The following is a 17103-nucleotide window of genomic DNA, read 5'->3' on the forward strand; positions in this document are numbered from 1 at the left end:
ACATACCGTTAAAGGAATTCTCTGAGTTCCTGAAGGGGCTGGCCTCAGAGGTTAGAAGTAGGAGGGACCTGATAAGAATACGATGTGACTTTAATAGCCACAAGTGGGATGCTGGAGTTGCTAATGAACAGGGAAGGCAGCTTGCTGAATTGATGGTCTCCCTGGGAATGGTGTGCGCATTAATGAATTTGGGGTGCATATGTTCTACAGGAGAGGAATGTGGGTCAGTTCTGGACCGGACAATTGTTAGTGAGTCACATGTTGGTCTGACTAAATGGGTATTTTTGGAGAGTGAGATGCTCAGCGACCACAGCTGTATTGGTGGTTGCTAGGTGTCCTTGATATGAATCAGTAGAGGAGATACGATCCGGAAGGGACAAGATGAATCAGGAAGGGTCCTGGATTATGACAAGCTCTCAAATTCCTGTCCTTAGGGAGGTAATCTTGAGAAAGCAGGAGGATCAGGATATGACCAGATTAGAAGTACATCAGACTATAGTGCAGGCCTGTAGGGAGGTCCTTGAAGGCAGTCAGACCTGGTCAAGGCGCAAAAAGGTGTATAGGTGGAGCATCAAAATAGAGGAATTAAGGATGAAATGCTTTAGAGAAAATTAATAAGAGGAAAGAGGAGGGACGATCCAGTAGAAAATGAAAGAGCAGCACTTATCTTGAGACGAGGAAGGAAGACTCTCAGAAGGGCCACTGATAGATCCAAGGAGAGGTGGCATGAGATATGCGCTAATTTGAACAAGAACCCCTTTGGGGATGCGTATTGTATAGTCATGGGCAGGTTTGGAAGGGCCCTGCCTAGACTGCTCAGCATTCAACTGGGGAAAACCTTTCGAGAATTGTTTCCCCAGGATGGTAATTGGAGGTGTCAGGAAATAGTTGATGAGGAGAGTCCTTGGTTTATGGCAAAAGAGTTAGAGGTATGCCTGTTGACACGCGTGATGGAGATGAAAACCTTATTAGATGGTTTTGTCACCATGTTGTTGGGAGGGAATGGGGTCCCATCATGCATGCGGTGAACTCCACACACACAGTAAGTACAGGCTATTGAGCGTTTGGTTGAGGCAAATTTTCCCACTTCCAATGTAAAACAAAAAAAAAAGGTACGTTAACGATGTTTTTGTAGTTTATAATTTCATTATACACAATGAATAAATAATAATTTTGAATAAAATTTACTTTCGAAACTGACATAAATAGAAAAATAGATTTTCTAGATGCTAGTATTCAAATTAACAAAAATAATCAGTATATAGGAAACCCAAAACCCATAAAATTACAATACATAGAAATTCAAATCATCTGTGGTCATACAAAACTAATACATATACAAACATGGTTAATAGAGCAAATAATTACACAAAATATAATAAAAATAAAAGTAAATTAAACAAAGAAATAGATATAATAAAAAAAAAAATTGCTAAACATAATGGTTATAATGTTTCTTTAATTGATAATATATACAAAAAACAAATTTAAAAAATTAATAATACAACTCTTATACTTGTAAATGATCCACAATAAATTAACGTATATTTAAATACAGGGTGTCCCATATAAAACGCAACCCATCAATCACTCATCCATGAAATTTCAAAAGTCAAGCTTACTCCCCTACTTGTTACTGAAATAGACTCGTCCAACATCTGAACATCGTGGCGACACAGTAGAACACTACCGATAGTAACGACAATGCAATCATAACGTTCAGTGTATTGCTAGAGACAAGATGGTGTTTTCGCTAGATGAACGTGTTTTCATTGTTGAGTCGCACTTCAGTATGAAAACAGTGGTTGCAGTGCAAGATTTGTTTCGCCATAAGTACCCAGATAAACCAGCTCCTAACAAAACATCAGTATTAAGGTTAGTTGCAAAATTTAGAGAGACCGGTTCTGTTAATACCAAGGAACACAAAAGATCTGCGTCAACAAATCTGCGAATACAGATACAGTCATTGAAATCAAGACCGATTACTCGCCTCGCCAAATAAATCGATCAGACGTTTGTCTGCTGAAATTAATTTGTCTAAATCTACTGTTCATCGGACGACCAAACAATTACAATTACGACCTTATCGCATTCAAACGGTTCATCAACTTCTTGAACCCGACAAAGAAAAACGGCTACAATATTGTCAATGGTTCTGTCGATTTCTGCGAGAGGGAATTAATGCTATGGATTCGTTATTTTTCACAGATGAAGCACGGTTTCAATTGGATGGCTACGTAAACATCCAAAACAGTAGAATTTGGAGCGCTGAAAATCCCCATGTTTATCACGGAAAACAATTACACCTGCAGAAGTTGGGCGTGTGGTGCGCAGTATCGTGGAAGAAAATAATCGGTCCTATTTTTTTCGAGTACACCATTAATGCAGAATGATATCAGGATATTTTATTTCATTTCATTGCACTCTTGGAAGAGGAAGACAGACACTGCTGGTTACATGACGGTACGACATCGCACTACGCAGGTTCAACTTCTGATTTTGTAGAGGAATTCTTTGGTAATTGTGTTATCGGTCGAGGCTTGTGGCCACCAAGATCTCCAGATTTGACTGTGGCGTTTTTTTTTCTATAGGGTTACCTCAAAGAAAAAGCCTACAGCAACAAACCACGAACACTTGAACGATTGAATGTCAATATTGAACAAGCTGTATTAAATATCAAGCCACAAACTTTGAAAAAAGTTGCAAGAAACGCTGTAAAAAGAATTGAAGCTTGTATTCAAGAAGATGGCGGCCACTTCCAACATTTACTGTAAATGTAAGGTAATGGATGGTAATAACAAAAATTACATTTACATTTACACATGCCTTTTTATTATTTTAATACCTACCAATATAAGGTTGGATTGGGTTTTATATGGCACACCCTGTACTTATACATTGATAATGTTGTTGAAAATATAACTAATATTAACAATAAAAGTAAATTTAAACCAGCATACAAGGCAAACAATCATATAACAAAATATTTAAAAAATAACTATCACTGTCACATAATTCATGCGTTATTTATAAAATAAAATGTAATGATTATGACCATTTATCTATATATACAAAAGAATCTCCAACTTGATCAACTTTCAGACAGAACGTGAAGATGACACTCTTATAAAAGCAGCAACAGATGGCAGGCAGCACGTTTTTATATAAAAATAGAAATAATCATAATGCATATAAATAATTTAATTCAACTCCACTCAGTAGTGTAACATTAGCTGGCCAGTTTACATAGTATAAATTTTCTATTATTATTTTTTTAATATTAATTTTAATTTTAAATTTTTTAATTATGATGTCATATTTATAAATATGTAGCTATTTTATATTTAACTGACTTCATATGTTTTTGTATATATGATTGTAATTTAAATCTTTTAATACTTTAATTTTAAATTTTTTTATGTTTAATATGTAATTTTATAAAAATATATTTTATATACAACTGATGATGACGGATCCTGTGAAAGTGCTTTTGGAATATAAAAATAAGGTAAGGTAAGTGTTTCATTTATTTACTTTGTAATTCTGTACTTGGGTTGTTCAAGTTGGTTTTTGATTAAAAAATACAATATATATATATATATATTATAAGCTAGGTGCTTTATGCAGAGTAAAGTCTGTTAATACAGGTCCGAAAAAATGTACTCACTGTTTGCTAGTCCATATTTCATGATAAATTTGATTTGACGTGGCATTTTTAGCACTAAGAGAGGGTTATGGTATGTGTCTGAAATGACCACCAGCAGATACATCACCCTTGGTGCCGAACTGCAAATCGAACTACGGCTGTTAGTGTATCTGGCGTACTGGCAGCACATGACTTTACGATTTTTTGTCAGTCCACACAAACTTCCCTGCAAATTCCTCATTCTCGCCAGCCATGTGCTGAAACCATTCACAGTACTCCATCCTTTGATCTGGATCGTCCTCATGTTTATCAAGAGTAGTTTATCAAGAGTCTTGGAATGTACACTTTCCACTTTTTAGAATGCATCTTGCATTTGACTGGCTTACCTCACTTTTGCGAACTCCCTGTTTCACTGATTTTTGCAGTGATTGGGTGAAATGTTGCAACACTGCAGCACTGGACGCAGGAATTGTAGCTGTTCGTGGTCGACCAGATTTTTCCTTGTGCACATCTTTTTCAGTTAAGTCAGCTTCGAATTTATTGCGAATGTGGGCAATGTTTGACTTAGTGGTGGTGATGGTGTTCCAAACTCTTTCTGCCACTGCCATTGTACCTCGTGAATGTCCTCGTACTTCCAGTACCACTTCAGTACAGCCTTGCGTTCAACAAACGATAAGCAAACCTCAGCCATTGTTGCTACTCGACTGTCTTCTGCTGCACTAGCTCGTTCCACAACCAACCACCCGTGCATGTGCAGCATAAACTGCCAGCGTCGCCTACCAAAACAAATTTAATACCTTACTCTATACATTAGATTAGTGAGTGTAAGTCTTTTTGTTTAGATATTTAATTTAAAACAGTGAGTATATTTTTTTGGACCTCGCTGTATTTTCATTCAATACATATTAAACTTACTTGCTATATTCAGAATGATATGGTGATGCAGCTGGGAAAGCAATAGGCGAGTGAACGACTGATGGTAACGATGGAGTACTCGGAGGAGGCCTTTGAACTGCCATAGGTGATTGTAAAACTGTCCAAAAAAATAAAAAACAAAGAAAATAAAAAACACAAGATTAACCGAATAAGAATAATTTTTTTATAAATCCACAATTAAACATTTTAACACTATAAACTCATCTAACAAAAAATATCTTTTAACTGACCAGCTCCTGGATTAGATGGGGGAGCTGCTGCTGGAGCACCATGTGCCTGACTAGGAGACATGACAGGTCCTGACTGTTGAGGTTGTACAACTGGAGCGCTTTGACTGAACACAGCTGGTGGCGGTTCTTGTGACGATTCCTGCGACTCGTCTGTCAAAACCTTCTTAAAAATTTCTTCTACATCTTTACTATCCATATTTGGCAGACCTAAACAAAAGTAGATTTACATGCATTATATATATAATACTTTTTGCAACATTAATAGCTCAGTTTTCTATGGCATAGAATTCATTACCTATCAAAGAATGTCAGCAATCATACAAGTAACTTGTAATGAAACTGCACCCAGCAATCTTTAATTGCAATTACCTACATGAACCATATGGTTATAGCCACTGGCAATTTTTCTTTATCCCTTCATATCTCCAATGTTTAATAACTTTAACAGATATTTAACAAAAATCACCAGATAATACTTAAAAATTTATTAAAAGAAAAACTTTCACAATTTATAGAACCTTTGGCTTATATAAATTCAAGTATATTACTGCAACATTCAGACTTACCTGTGTGTGGGAATTCAGCTGAACAATTTATACTTCATAAAGTTACTCCTACAATCTGTATAGTTCAGGAGATTGTGAGGATTTGTTTAAAGAGCCTGAGACTTTCCTTGGATGGATAGTTAGTTTCTGGAGAAAGTTTTTTGCATACAAACTGAGTCAGTCAACACAAAATCATTGATCAGTAATGAGGTATTTTCATTCTAGATAATAATAATCATCAAGAATGATGGGTAATATATCATTACCGTGATAAATTGTGAATGTGATGGACACCCATTAGTTGGAAACGCTTTGATGCACCCTGAAAATGAGTAGTCTTTCATGTTACAGTTACTCTATGTAGAAAGATCATCCCTTTTCTTCTGGATCCCTTTCTTTTAGAGTATAGAGAGGGGGCCTGTGTGAAGTAGTTGTGTCCTTGGTGTTCATATAGTTTGGTGAGAAGCAGTTCTGCTTATGGACCTAGCTGAGCTTGTTTCCTACCCATGGGTATACAAAAAGCCAGATTTGGGCTGTGTGCTCAACCAGGAATAGAATATTAGGTAACAACAGAATATTCAAAATTAAAAAGGGGGTAATTCAATAAAATATTTACAAAGCATAATTTTTTTTCCATTATTTTAAAACAACATTTAAGAATTTTAATATATATAATGCATTTAACTTCTCTGAAAAGCAGTAAAGCACTATAAAAGCGCTCAGGACAAAGAAGAAAATGTAATTACGTTAAGTAAATAATGGTGGGGTTAATTTTAATTGAAAAATATTTTTTTATGTACAAGATATATTCTGACTGTCTTACCAGTATCTCTGACCATAGATTCAATACTAAAATGTGGGCCCAAAATATCACTTAATTCATCTTTATGAGATGTTCGACCAGATTCTGGCATGTTATTCTCTGTAGACTCTAAGGACAAGAAAAACAAACAATACCAAATTAAATTGTACATGTCAATCAGGAACAAGTATTTTACAATTAGAATTTTTAAACAAGGTATCAATCATTAATTCTACTAATACACTTATATATAAACGTAATCAATTACGATCAAGTTTTATTTATGTAGTATACATTCATATCAAAAACAAAGGTTTTTCCTTTAGTTATAACTAATTGAATGATTCATTTAATATTCCAGAAGTCTCCAGATAGCTAGTGATGATTTCTTAATTTAGTGTAGTGCTTCAATTCCGACTCTGGAATATTGTATTTATGATGTTATTAATGGAAACAGATGAATTACTGAAGAATCACAAAAATTAAAATGTAAGCAACAGTACAATTCACTAAATTTATATAATAAAGTAAATTCAAGCATTACTTAACTAAGAAGATGAAATACTGAAAAAATTAGACAAAATGAACCTGGATCTATCGTTATGAGCAAGAATTCAAACAGCAAAGGGTGTAAATATTGTAGTTCTCCAGTTAGGAAAAATTCAAGACTAAATCATCAACCTTTAAAGTGATTTTACAATCAGTAACAAAATACTAAAATTACAATTATCAGTAAGGTTTTGGAAGGACAGAAAACAATTAATAGCAAGCAGATACTATAGTGAGAAAGCCACCATTTTTACTTAGAATAATGCTTCTCCATGTACTGCATCGATCTAATCAGACATCTTACATTACCAGATGTTTATCACTGGCCTATTACATGAAGACAAAATGAAAAATGATGCTTCACACAATATATATGCAGCACCAGATTTCAGGTTGTGAACTTACGAAGAGGCCTATGAGAAAAAAATATTGAGTTTGTTTAGATAAAATAGTTTACTTTAAGTACAACAGCATGGAATATAGAATAAAACATGAAACTGAAGTAAAACAGTGAATCCCATTCATGCAAGACATGCTGCTAAAATCATCTTTACATGAGTCATACCGAGTAACTCATAACGAGGTAATCATTGAAAATAATGAAATACATTACTTACAATTGATCAGAATGAAAAATCCCAGTCAATGGTAAATACTTCATTAAAATTATTTTCACACACGCGCAATTGTCCCACAAAGAAAGAGAGAAACTTTCAGCACAATATCATGGTGAAAATAATGAAAACACTTTATATAAACATAGGTCTGTCTGAAAACACTTTGTTTTCAAGTTATGGCTAACATATTTTTCTTTGATTTCAACTCTTCTAATAAAAAGAAGCCTTGCTGTAATTTATGGAATGCAAATAAAGCAGTAAAGTTGGTAGTTTCTTATGAGATAAGATAAAACAGGTTCCAGAACTGTAACTCCAGTAGTTTTTAAGGTATCCAACATAAAACAAGATTTTGTGTCAAAAACAAGTTTTTTTAGGTTTACATTATAATAGCTTTGTTAACTGACTAATAAATGTAGAAGATTTAGTAACAAAACTTATAGAGAATTAAATTATGAGAAAATTAATCTAAATACAGCCAATAAAAACTTTTAACAATCAGTTTTTTATTAAACCAAACAGATGAAAAATATTAACAGAAAATCATATTATTCTTTCACCACCTTATAAACATTCTTTTTACAAACAAAAACGCTAATTACTGAAAATAATTTTTTTAAAAATACAAAATTTATAAAGCAATATTTTAGCTGTGTATATTCAATAATTTACACAGGTAAAATGAAATAATTACGCAAAAAACTAAATTGAAATGTATGTTATTATAGAAATATTTAAAAAACTTTTATTGTTTAAGTTGGAGATACTAACAACTGGTCAACGACAAAAATTGTATATGTCGTTTGAATATTTCAATTGTATCTTCGTTTGAATCTACATTATCATACAGGTAAAGGAAGTGTAGTGTTATCATATCGTAGTATAAAAATGTCATTTCAATTTTCTAATGAAGAATATGTCTATATAATTTTTGTTTATAGATTTTATAATGAAATTCTGAAGCCACTTGACATGAATATGAGTACAGATTTCGTGAAGCAGCTTCTAAATATAATTTTTTTTCAGTGTATCAGCATTTATGAATGAAAGTGTCACTTCCAACATGTTTGTTTTCTGTTGAACACCAAGTAAACCATTGTGTTAACGATGAACATCGTGTGATGCAGTATAATCAGCATAGCCCAGGCACTAGTACAAGGTGAATTTCATGTCACACTGCTTTGTCAAAAATCAAGTGTGGTACATCCTACAAAAAGGTAATCTTTATCCTTTCCGTCTACAGAAGGTTCAAAATTTTTTTGACAGATTACTGCCAGCAGTTAACTTCAATGATTGGCTTCTAAATGCTGACTAATACAATTTTATTTACTGATGAAGCCGCTTTTACAAGAAACAGTCTTCGATTCTAAAAATAATAATTTATGGAGTGAAGAAAATCCACATGGTTCTGTGGAAACCAGTTTCTAACATAGATTTCACATTAATGTTTGGTGTGGCATTACTTAAGACAAAATTCTGGGATCATCTGAGTTCAACAAAAACCTAACAGGAAATGCATACGTTCATTTCCTGAAAAATAATTTTCCATCACAATGTGCAATGCCACATTTTCTTTATTAGCTAGAAATCACTTTAATACTATTTTCAAATATTTTCTCAAATTACATAAGAAACCACCAACTTTGTTTCTTAATTTGGGTCCAAAAAATTACAGTAGGGCTTCTTTGTATTAGAAGAGATGAAACCTGGGCAAAACCTTTCGCTAGCCATAACTTGAAAATGAAGCACTTCTAGATCTGTGTTTATAAAAACTTTTTTTCATTATTTTCACCAATAGAACATGTCCAGAAAGTTTCTACATGGAATATATTTTATCACTGTACATTATTTTATTGAACATAACCATTATATCAAACTATTATATAATAATATCTATACCACCAAATATAGTTCATAAAAAGTAAAAACTTTACCTATTTGTCAAGTACTTTCAGCTTATCAACAAACTTGTTTTATAACACACAATTAAAATACAAAAATTAAAAAAAAGTTTTTTTAAATTATATAAACTGAAGTGAAAAATATTAGTTTTAAAAATGACTGCATGTATATAGGATGGAGGATATAGGATGTTTTTAAATATGAGAACAGGATTTACATGCTGGCATTTTTGAAATTTTAATATTTTTTTGACAATATATAATTTTAAAAGAAATATTTTTAATTTTCATATTCTTTAAATAAGTGTATTTTATAAAATAAGTCTGCTGATGATGGAGCTGATTCTTTGTAAGTACTTTAAATAGGTAAATGTTCTTACTTTTTATGAACTGTATCTAGTGGTATAAATATTATATATACATATTTTTTTTTTGTTAGATTAACGAGAAAAAAATAAACTTTATGTGATTATTATAATGATTTAAATTAAATTAACTTTCAGAACTTACCAGCAATGTTATCTTCTGTTTTCATATCACCATCACCTTCTGTCATTATTGTTTTTACAAGATCAGGATCAAGAAGATTATCAGGTATTCTCAGTATATCTTTAAGCGTTTCTGCATCACTACCTTCGTCTTCCTCAACCTTTAAATTAAAAAATAAAAAAATAATAATTTTAAGAAGAAAATGGACATAAAATACCATAAATGTAATTTTTAATCAAAATAATAATTAGCAAAACACATTAAAAATTTATGAATTTCATAGATGAGCTTATTATTAATATTCTAAGAATAACATAAAAATTTAATACTTCAATAAAAAGGAATATTTTTTTTCATAACAGTTATGAGAATTTCATAGAAAAAATAATTTCTTCATTAAAATTATTAAGTTTTCTGATGTCAAGAGTTACCTTTTAGCACATTTTGTGCATACAGATGAATGATAGATGTATAAATATGCACAGATAGTAATGTAGTAATGAACAGATAGTAATGACTGAAAATTCATAACTGTTCTCCAGAATTACAAGCATACTGTGTCACATTTAAGAATTGCTACACTAGGAAAAGTGAAGAGTGAAGGGGTTTCCCACTGCCTTCCTCCACCAAGCTTAACATAACACTACATATTGCAAACTAAGCCTACAAAATCCAAATGATTCAGAGCTCTAAAAGTGTGACATCTTCATTTTGTTCATCACAGGAATTGGCAGTACAGTAAAAATCATAATGTTTAGAGTTCAACTCAGGTTTGTACTGCTTGTATCTAAATGATTTATATGTGTCATGAACACAAGCAAACATGAGGCAGACCATTATAAGCAATAAATTAATGTACTCCTTTTTGCTAGAAACAATATGAAATATAAATTGCCTTATCTAATTAGGGGTTATTATTTTTCTATTTTGGATAAAAATGACTGATCGTATTTTTAATCTGATAAAGAAATTTTTTTAAGTTAAAAAAGAAAATTACACACAATTATAAAATATAAACATATATGTTACCGGTTCTGCAACCTACCTGTTTATATGGAAGGTATTGCATAAAGTTAATCAAAGGATCTATAAATATTAAGAGATAAAAATAAATTGCTTACAAACTGTTTATGTTTTTGTGAACATACAAAATAAAGTAATGAGGCTGGTTCAGAAAAAAATTTTATTTACAATCCAATTATGCATGGACTCACTCTATGACCTTTAAAATAGTTCCCTTGGGGAAGCCATGCAATGCTTCAAACAGTTTTCCCACGTCGGACTTCAGAAACCAGAATATCCTTCAGAAGGTCATAGTAGATGGTCGGTTACATTATAAAAAAAATTCTTTCTACTGTTCCAAAATTGTGTCCTTTCAGGTGTTTTTTTAAGTCGGGAACAGGAAAGAGTCGCAGGGCTGAAGTCGGGTGAAAAAAGGAGTTGAGGAACTACAGGAATGTTTTTATTTCCAAAAACTGATTAATCAAGAGTGCAGTGTAACAAAGGGCATTGTAATGATGCAGCATCCAGTTTTCTTTGATGGCTGGTCTCACGCGGGCAACACTTTTCTAGTTTTCCCACAATTTCTCGGTAAACATATTGATTTACAGTTAGTCCTGTAGGCAAAAACTCCTTATGGAAAATGCTATCACTATCGAAGAAACAAATTAGCATGGTTTTGATTTCTGATTTGCTCATTTTTTATTTTTTGGGACATGGTGAGTTTGAAGTGTGCAACCCCTTACTCTGGTTTTGTTTCTGGGTTGTACTCAAATATCCAAGATTCATCACCAGTAATAACATTTTTTTAGAAAATCAGAATCAGTTTCAATTCTCCCTAGAAGATCGAGGCACACTTCCATCCTGCTGTTTTTCTGTTCAACAGTGAGGTTCAGTGGGAACAATTTTGTAGACCTTTTCATGTGCAATTTGTTTGTCAAAATTTGATGGACTGTAGTACAGTTCAAATTCAATTGTTCTGCAATCATTCTCACAGTTAATCACCGGTCATACCGTATTAAGTCTCCGATTCGCTCAGCATTGTCATCACTTTTTGATGTTAACGATCTTCCACAGCATGCATTGTCTGCAACTAATTCCTGGCCATTTGAAAATGCTTTAAACCACCTAAAAAATTGGGCTCATGACAGAGCGTCATCTCCATATGCACTTTTTAATTTTGAAAACGTTTCAATAGCATTCTCACTGAGTTTAACACAACATTTGATTGCACAATATTGCTCATAAATAGTATCACTCATTTTGGTAACGCACAACAAAAACTCCAATTTACAAAAAGTTTGTTTACGTCTCACATGGCAACAATAGACTAAAAATATTAATACTTAATATAAATCAGCAGTTCATATAACCATGAGTTTACTAGTTGCTTTACAGTGTTGCCACTTTGGCTGCCAAAAAAAAACTATTTGCATTACCTCATTTACAGATCTTGTATATTAGTTAAAAACCGCATGTAAACATGACTGTAAAACTATTCTTCGTTATGCATGTAAAATTTTAAAAAAAATGGGTGGACTGTAAATGCAGCTAATCTCTGTGGTCTGTGGGCAGATTTTGTTTAAATGTAACTTCAAGGTTGCTTAATACTAATATGCCCAACAGTTACTACTGAAACAGAAAAGTTTGCTGTATGTGGATTGTATTGATCCCAAGAATAAATTAACGAACTGTGAATTATAAAATATATGACGATCTATATAATATCCTGCACGATCTACACACTTTTGCTACTGAATTGGGAAGTTTCAATATTCCTTGTTCATAAAACGTTTGAAAATGAGTCATCAACCAATTGTGCACATGCTCCTCAACATCTTCATTGTTTTCGAATCATTCCCCTCGAAGTGATTCTTTCAAGGCTGCAAACAAAAAATAGTGACAGGGGACAAATCTGAACTGTAGGGTGGGTGATCGAGGGTTTCCCAGTGTATTTTTTCCAATTTATCCCTTGTCAAAATCATGTGCAACCTGACGTTGTCATAGAGAAGGATGAGATTTTCGATGTGCATATCCCGTCTTTGGATTCAGTAGACAGATTTTGTTGACAGTAGAAGCTGGCAATAGTAAGCCACATTCATCGTTCGTTGAGTGTGGAGAAAATCAATGAGTAAAACTCTCCTTGAGACAAAATAAATCATTGTGAGAACTTTTCCGGCTGGCAGAGGTTTTGGCCTTCACTGGGCAGCCCTCATCCTTCCTTAACCACTCCTTACTCAGCATTGACTTTGAAGTGACCCAGACTGATCCACATCTCATCACATGTGACAATGCGCCTTAAAAAAATCATCCCCTTCTTGCCGAAATCAATTCAGAAGTCTCTCACAGATCTCCAACCTGACCTGGTTTTGATTTTCAGTCAACAACCTCAAAATCTATCGAACAATAATTTTTCTAAAACCAAGATCATCAGTGATAATGGATTGAGCACTCCCACAGCTGTTACCCTCTTCTGATGCGATTTCTTCAACAGTGAACCAGTGATCACCTTAGATAACCTCTAGAAGGGTGGATGTTGTCAGCTGTGAGACTTGACCTTGGGTATTGATCATGACTTTTGTTTTCTACACTTTCTTGCCTAACCCTTAAATTGCTTGGTTCTGGGACAATGTAGCATCCCTAAATTGTACCTTTAGATGAGCTGAAATTTCTGCTGGAACTTTATGATTATAGATTGTGCAACAGATGACAGAACCTCTTGCTCACTCACGGCTGTACTGATGACAGAACAGTGTGGAGAAGCTAACCAAGCTGGTTCCCCTATCCAAACATTAAACCCCCCACCCACTCCACCAACCAGCAAAGAACTGCTTGCTGCGTAGAATAGGAAAATTACTGTTTAAATTTGGTTCACCCTTGTATTATAAATGTTATTCATTAATCCAAGTGCAACATATTTAAAAATGTAATAACATTTTATACAAATCATGAAATTAATTTGTTAGTCAATCTTATCACTCATTATAAAATAGTTTAAAAGATCATAAAAAAATTACCTTAACTGGAGATTTTCTTGCAACATTTTCTGGTTTTTTTACTACTTGTTCTTTTTCTTGTTTAGCTTTCATTTCTTCAATAACCTTTAGTTCATCCTGAAAATGGATTTTTTTTTAAATTAGTTTCATATAACATACACAAACATCCCTACATTTAGATATTTGTTAAATTTTAAAACGTATATTATATATTGTTACACATATATTTTTTGGAAAGTCAAATAATTCATCAACAAATTGACCACTGTGTTAATTAAGATCAATGATAACAAAACTTAACCACTTGTTATATATTTTATAACATATTCTATCATTGTTATGTTTTTAAATACCTACTATAAAGTTGTTATATTTTTTAATAAATTTTTGTGTTACATTTATTTACGTTTTAAACTGCATTTATTTCATAATATTTATCATTTTATTACATACATAAAACTATATGTAATAGATACAGCTGTGTTACCTTCCTGCCAACCAAAACATTCTCTCTGTCCTGCTGAGTATCTGTAATCATCTGTTAATCATTAAATGGACAGTTGCAGGAAAACAACCATACCTTATCATCTACAATTACTAAAAAATCACAACTGCACCAAAACGTCACATCAAAATTTTCAGTACTACATCTAAGTCTTCTACAACACTGACAGTAAAATATCCACTAAAAATTTTGTGAAGCAGTGAATAAAGATTTTATTGCAATATAGCCAAAGAAGAGCCAATTACAAAATCTGACAAAATTAAAACTTGAAATAAATCAATAATTTTAACACTCTAGAACCAAAAATATATCACATCTTATTACACCATTGTACACATCTCATGTAATTGGTACATAATACATAATGAATCAATTTTATAATTTGTCATATGAAAATGGCTTTTAGATAATTTAATTTTCTTAAAATACTTATCATAAATGAAAACTCTTGCCTTTATTTGTTATGAATGTCAGTCCCTTAACCATCTAATAGAAATGGTTAAAGGCTATGAGATTTAAACAAATACAGTTTATTTTGTTTTCAAGAGTAACAGATGCAGTACAAAGGGGGAACAGTAACCTGATTTCTCATCTTTGCTCATTGGAATGTACTTTACAAATCACCAAAATGTACGTAACATGCATACTCCATCCGTTTTACTGCGATATAGAATAGAAAATGACAACTATTATTATGAGAGAGAAAAGCCTCTAGCTACTATTTTTTGTATCTCAGTAGCTTTATACAGCTATAAGAAACACTGGAACAGGAATTTTATAATTCCATCAAAAAACAATACATTAAATACCTCATATGACAAATTCCAATAAAAAAAGAAATTCTGAAAAGATCATCAACCTACTTTTTCCTATCATTAATTACTACCAAACATTAAACAATTAATGTAATTAAGACCAGAATCAATATATCTTTTGTCACATCAAATGCTCAAATCACTCACCAATCAATGCTTTCATCACGGAATTCATTTTAAAAATGTATTTATATTTATGAAACATATGATGATAATACATTTGTAAAACATAATAAACAATGACAATGCTATAGATTTCACTACATAGTAAAAAAAAAATGGCAGAACAAAGAACCTATTTATTTAATCAATTAATTTAAAACAAAGCAATTAGGTGTGGCTATGAAAACTTCACTACTTTCAATTCCAATAAATAATAAACCACATTTCAGTAGACATGGTTAACTGAAGTATAAAACCATGAACTAAAACAGTGCCAACAAACAAACACACTAACAACTTAAGAAAGCCTCTAACAATAACATCACTTACTAAATATTAATATACTACTTTTTAAATTGTATAATTTAAGAGAGAAAAAAAACAACAATTGCAAGTGTAAATACCTGTGATAATGTAATAGTTTTGTCTTGTGAGACCTCAATTTTCCCATCATCCGATTCATTACTGCTGCTAGAAAAGTCTTGTCCATCTTTGGTTGTATCTAATAAATCCCTGCCAAAGAAAGCCTCCTGAAAAATATTAACATATACTGTAAATTTTTTTAATTATTCTGTAAAACGTGTATACTATAAGGTGCATCCACAAAGTAAATGTCAAGGGTGTATACATCACCTTTGCACCTGACAATGTCCAGGCCACACATGAATTTGAGAATGAAGTAAATATTTTATTAGAGTAATTCATGCTACAAGGCACCACAACTGGCATTAAAGCATATTAAAAACTCTGAAAAAAATTACAGCATACAAACATAAAAATGGAGTGGTGGCCAATGGAGTTCCAGCATCATATACTACTGTAGGAAAACAAACAATCACACACAGCATATATAAGAGCTGCTTGAATCACAAGAAATAATTTTCCAATAGCCTGTACCAAGTGAAGTGTATCTGTTTGTGAATCTCAAGGAAAAAGTCTCTTGCTCTTCGGAAATCCTTCCTTTGCCACTCTTTACTCGCCATTTTTGACTCTGGAGTGTAATGATACACCCATGTCTCATCACATGTGATGATGCGCTGCAAAAAATCGTCCCTTTCTCGCTAAAATTGATTCAGAAGACTCTCATAGAACTCCAACTTGAGCTGTTTTTGATTTTTGGTCAACAACCTCGGAACCCATAGAGCAATAATTTTTCTAAAGCCAAGATGATCAGTGATAATGGATTGAGCACTACCATACCTGATACCCTCTTCTGATGCAATTTCTTCAACAGTGACAAAGGATTGTCTGCCTTCCTCCATATCACCCAGAATTTAACACAATGAACTAATTTGGATTAAATTGAAGAATTTAAAAGCATCTTAAAATGTGATGTTTAATTTGAAAGATATCGTATATATATATATATATATATATATATATATATACATACACACACACACGAGTGTAACATAACCAAAATTCAAAAAGAGATGAGGCAAAGAAAATGCAGTTACACCAAGTAGATGTGACAACAATATAAAATAATTCAGGAACAGACTGAAAATATCATTGAGTCCTTTATTATTAATGTTAATAATAATTCAGAAAGTTCACCTGACTGTTTAGATAAAAGTGGTTGTAAAAGCTGATTATTTTTTTGAAAATGAAATAATGGAAGATCAGATTAGCGAGTGATTAATAAAAGAGGTGAAGATCAAAGATAAATGACATTATAAACATTTTTATTAAATTATTTTGTTTTTAATAGTATTTTCATCTAATCTGCAGGAATGATATGTAAGTATAAAAATAATTGTCTTTCAATATCCTACACAGATCAATAATTAGTATCTTTTATTTTTTGGATATTTAATTTCTAAATTCCTTATAATCATGAGTAATCTAAGCTTATATTGCAATAATAATAGCAGAAAAGTTAAAAATGTTTGCTGATAAAATACATCCTGACAT

At 32.3% G+C, this 17103-nt stretch overlaps 1 protein-coding gene across 1 annotated transcript in view; it reads right to left on the bottom strand.

Moving 5' to 3' along the window:
• LOC142330615 (uncharacterized) overlaps window positions 1–17103 on the bottom strand; it is a 279378-nt gene that overhangs the window by 187553 nt on the left and 74722 nt on the right. The window contains exons 21-26 of the mRNA XM_075376020.1: window positions 15594–15719; window positions 13729–13824; window positions 9734–9872; window positions 6181–6288; window positions 4813–5019; window positions 4562–4679 (exon numbers count right to left, since the gene is read on the bottom strand). Coding sequence (XP_075232135.1) covers window positions 4562–4679; window positions 4813–5019; window positions 6181–6288; window positions 9734–9872; window positions 13729–13824; window positions 15594–15719 — 794 coding nt within the window. The remainder of the gene's footprint in view (window positions 1–4561; window positions 4680–4812; window positions 5020–6180; window positions 6289–9733; window positions 9873–13728; window positions 13825–15593; window positions 15720–17103) is intronic.

Source organism: Lycorma delicatula, chromosome 9 (assembly GCF_047948215.1).
Source record: "Lycorma delicatula isolate Av1 chromosome 9, ASM4794821v1, whole genome shotgun sequence".
NCBI classification, from domain to species: domain Eukaryota; kingdom Metazoa; phylum Arthropoda; class Insecta; order Hemiptera; family Fulgoridae; genus Lycorma; species Lycorma delicatula.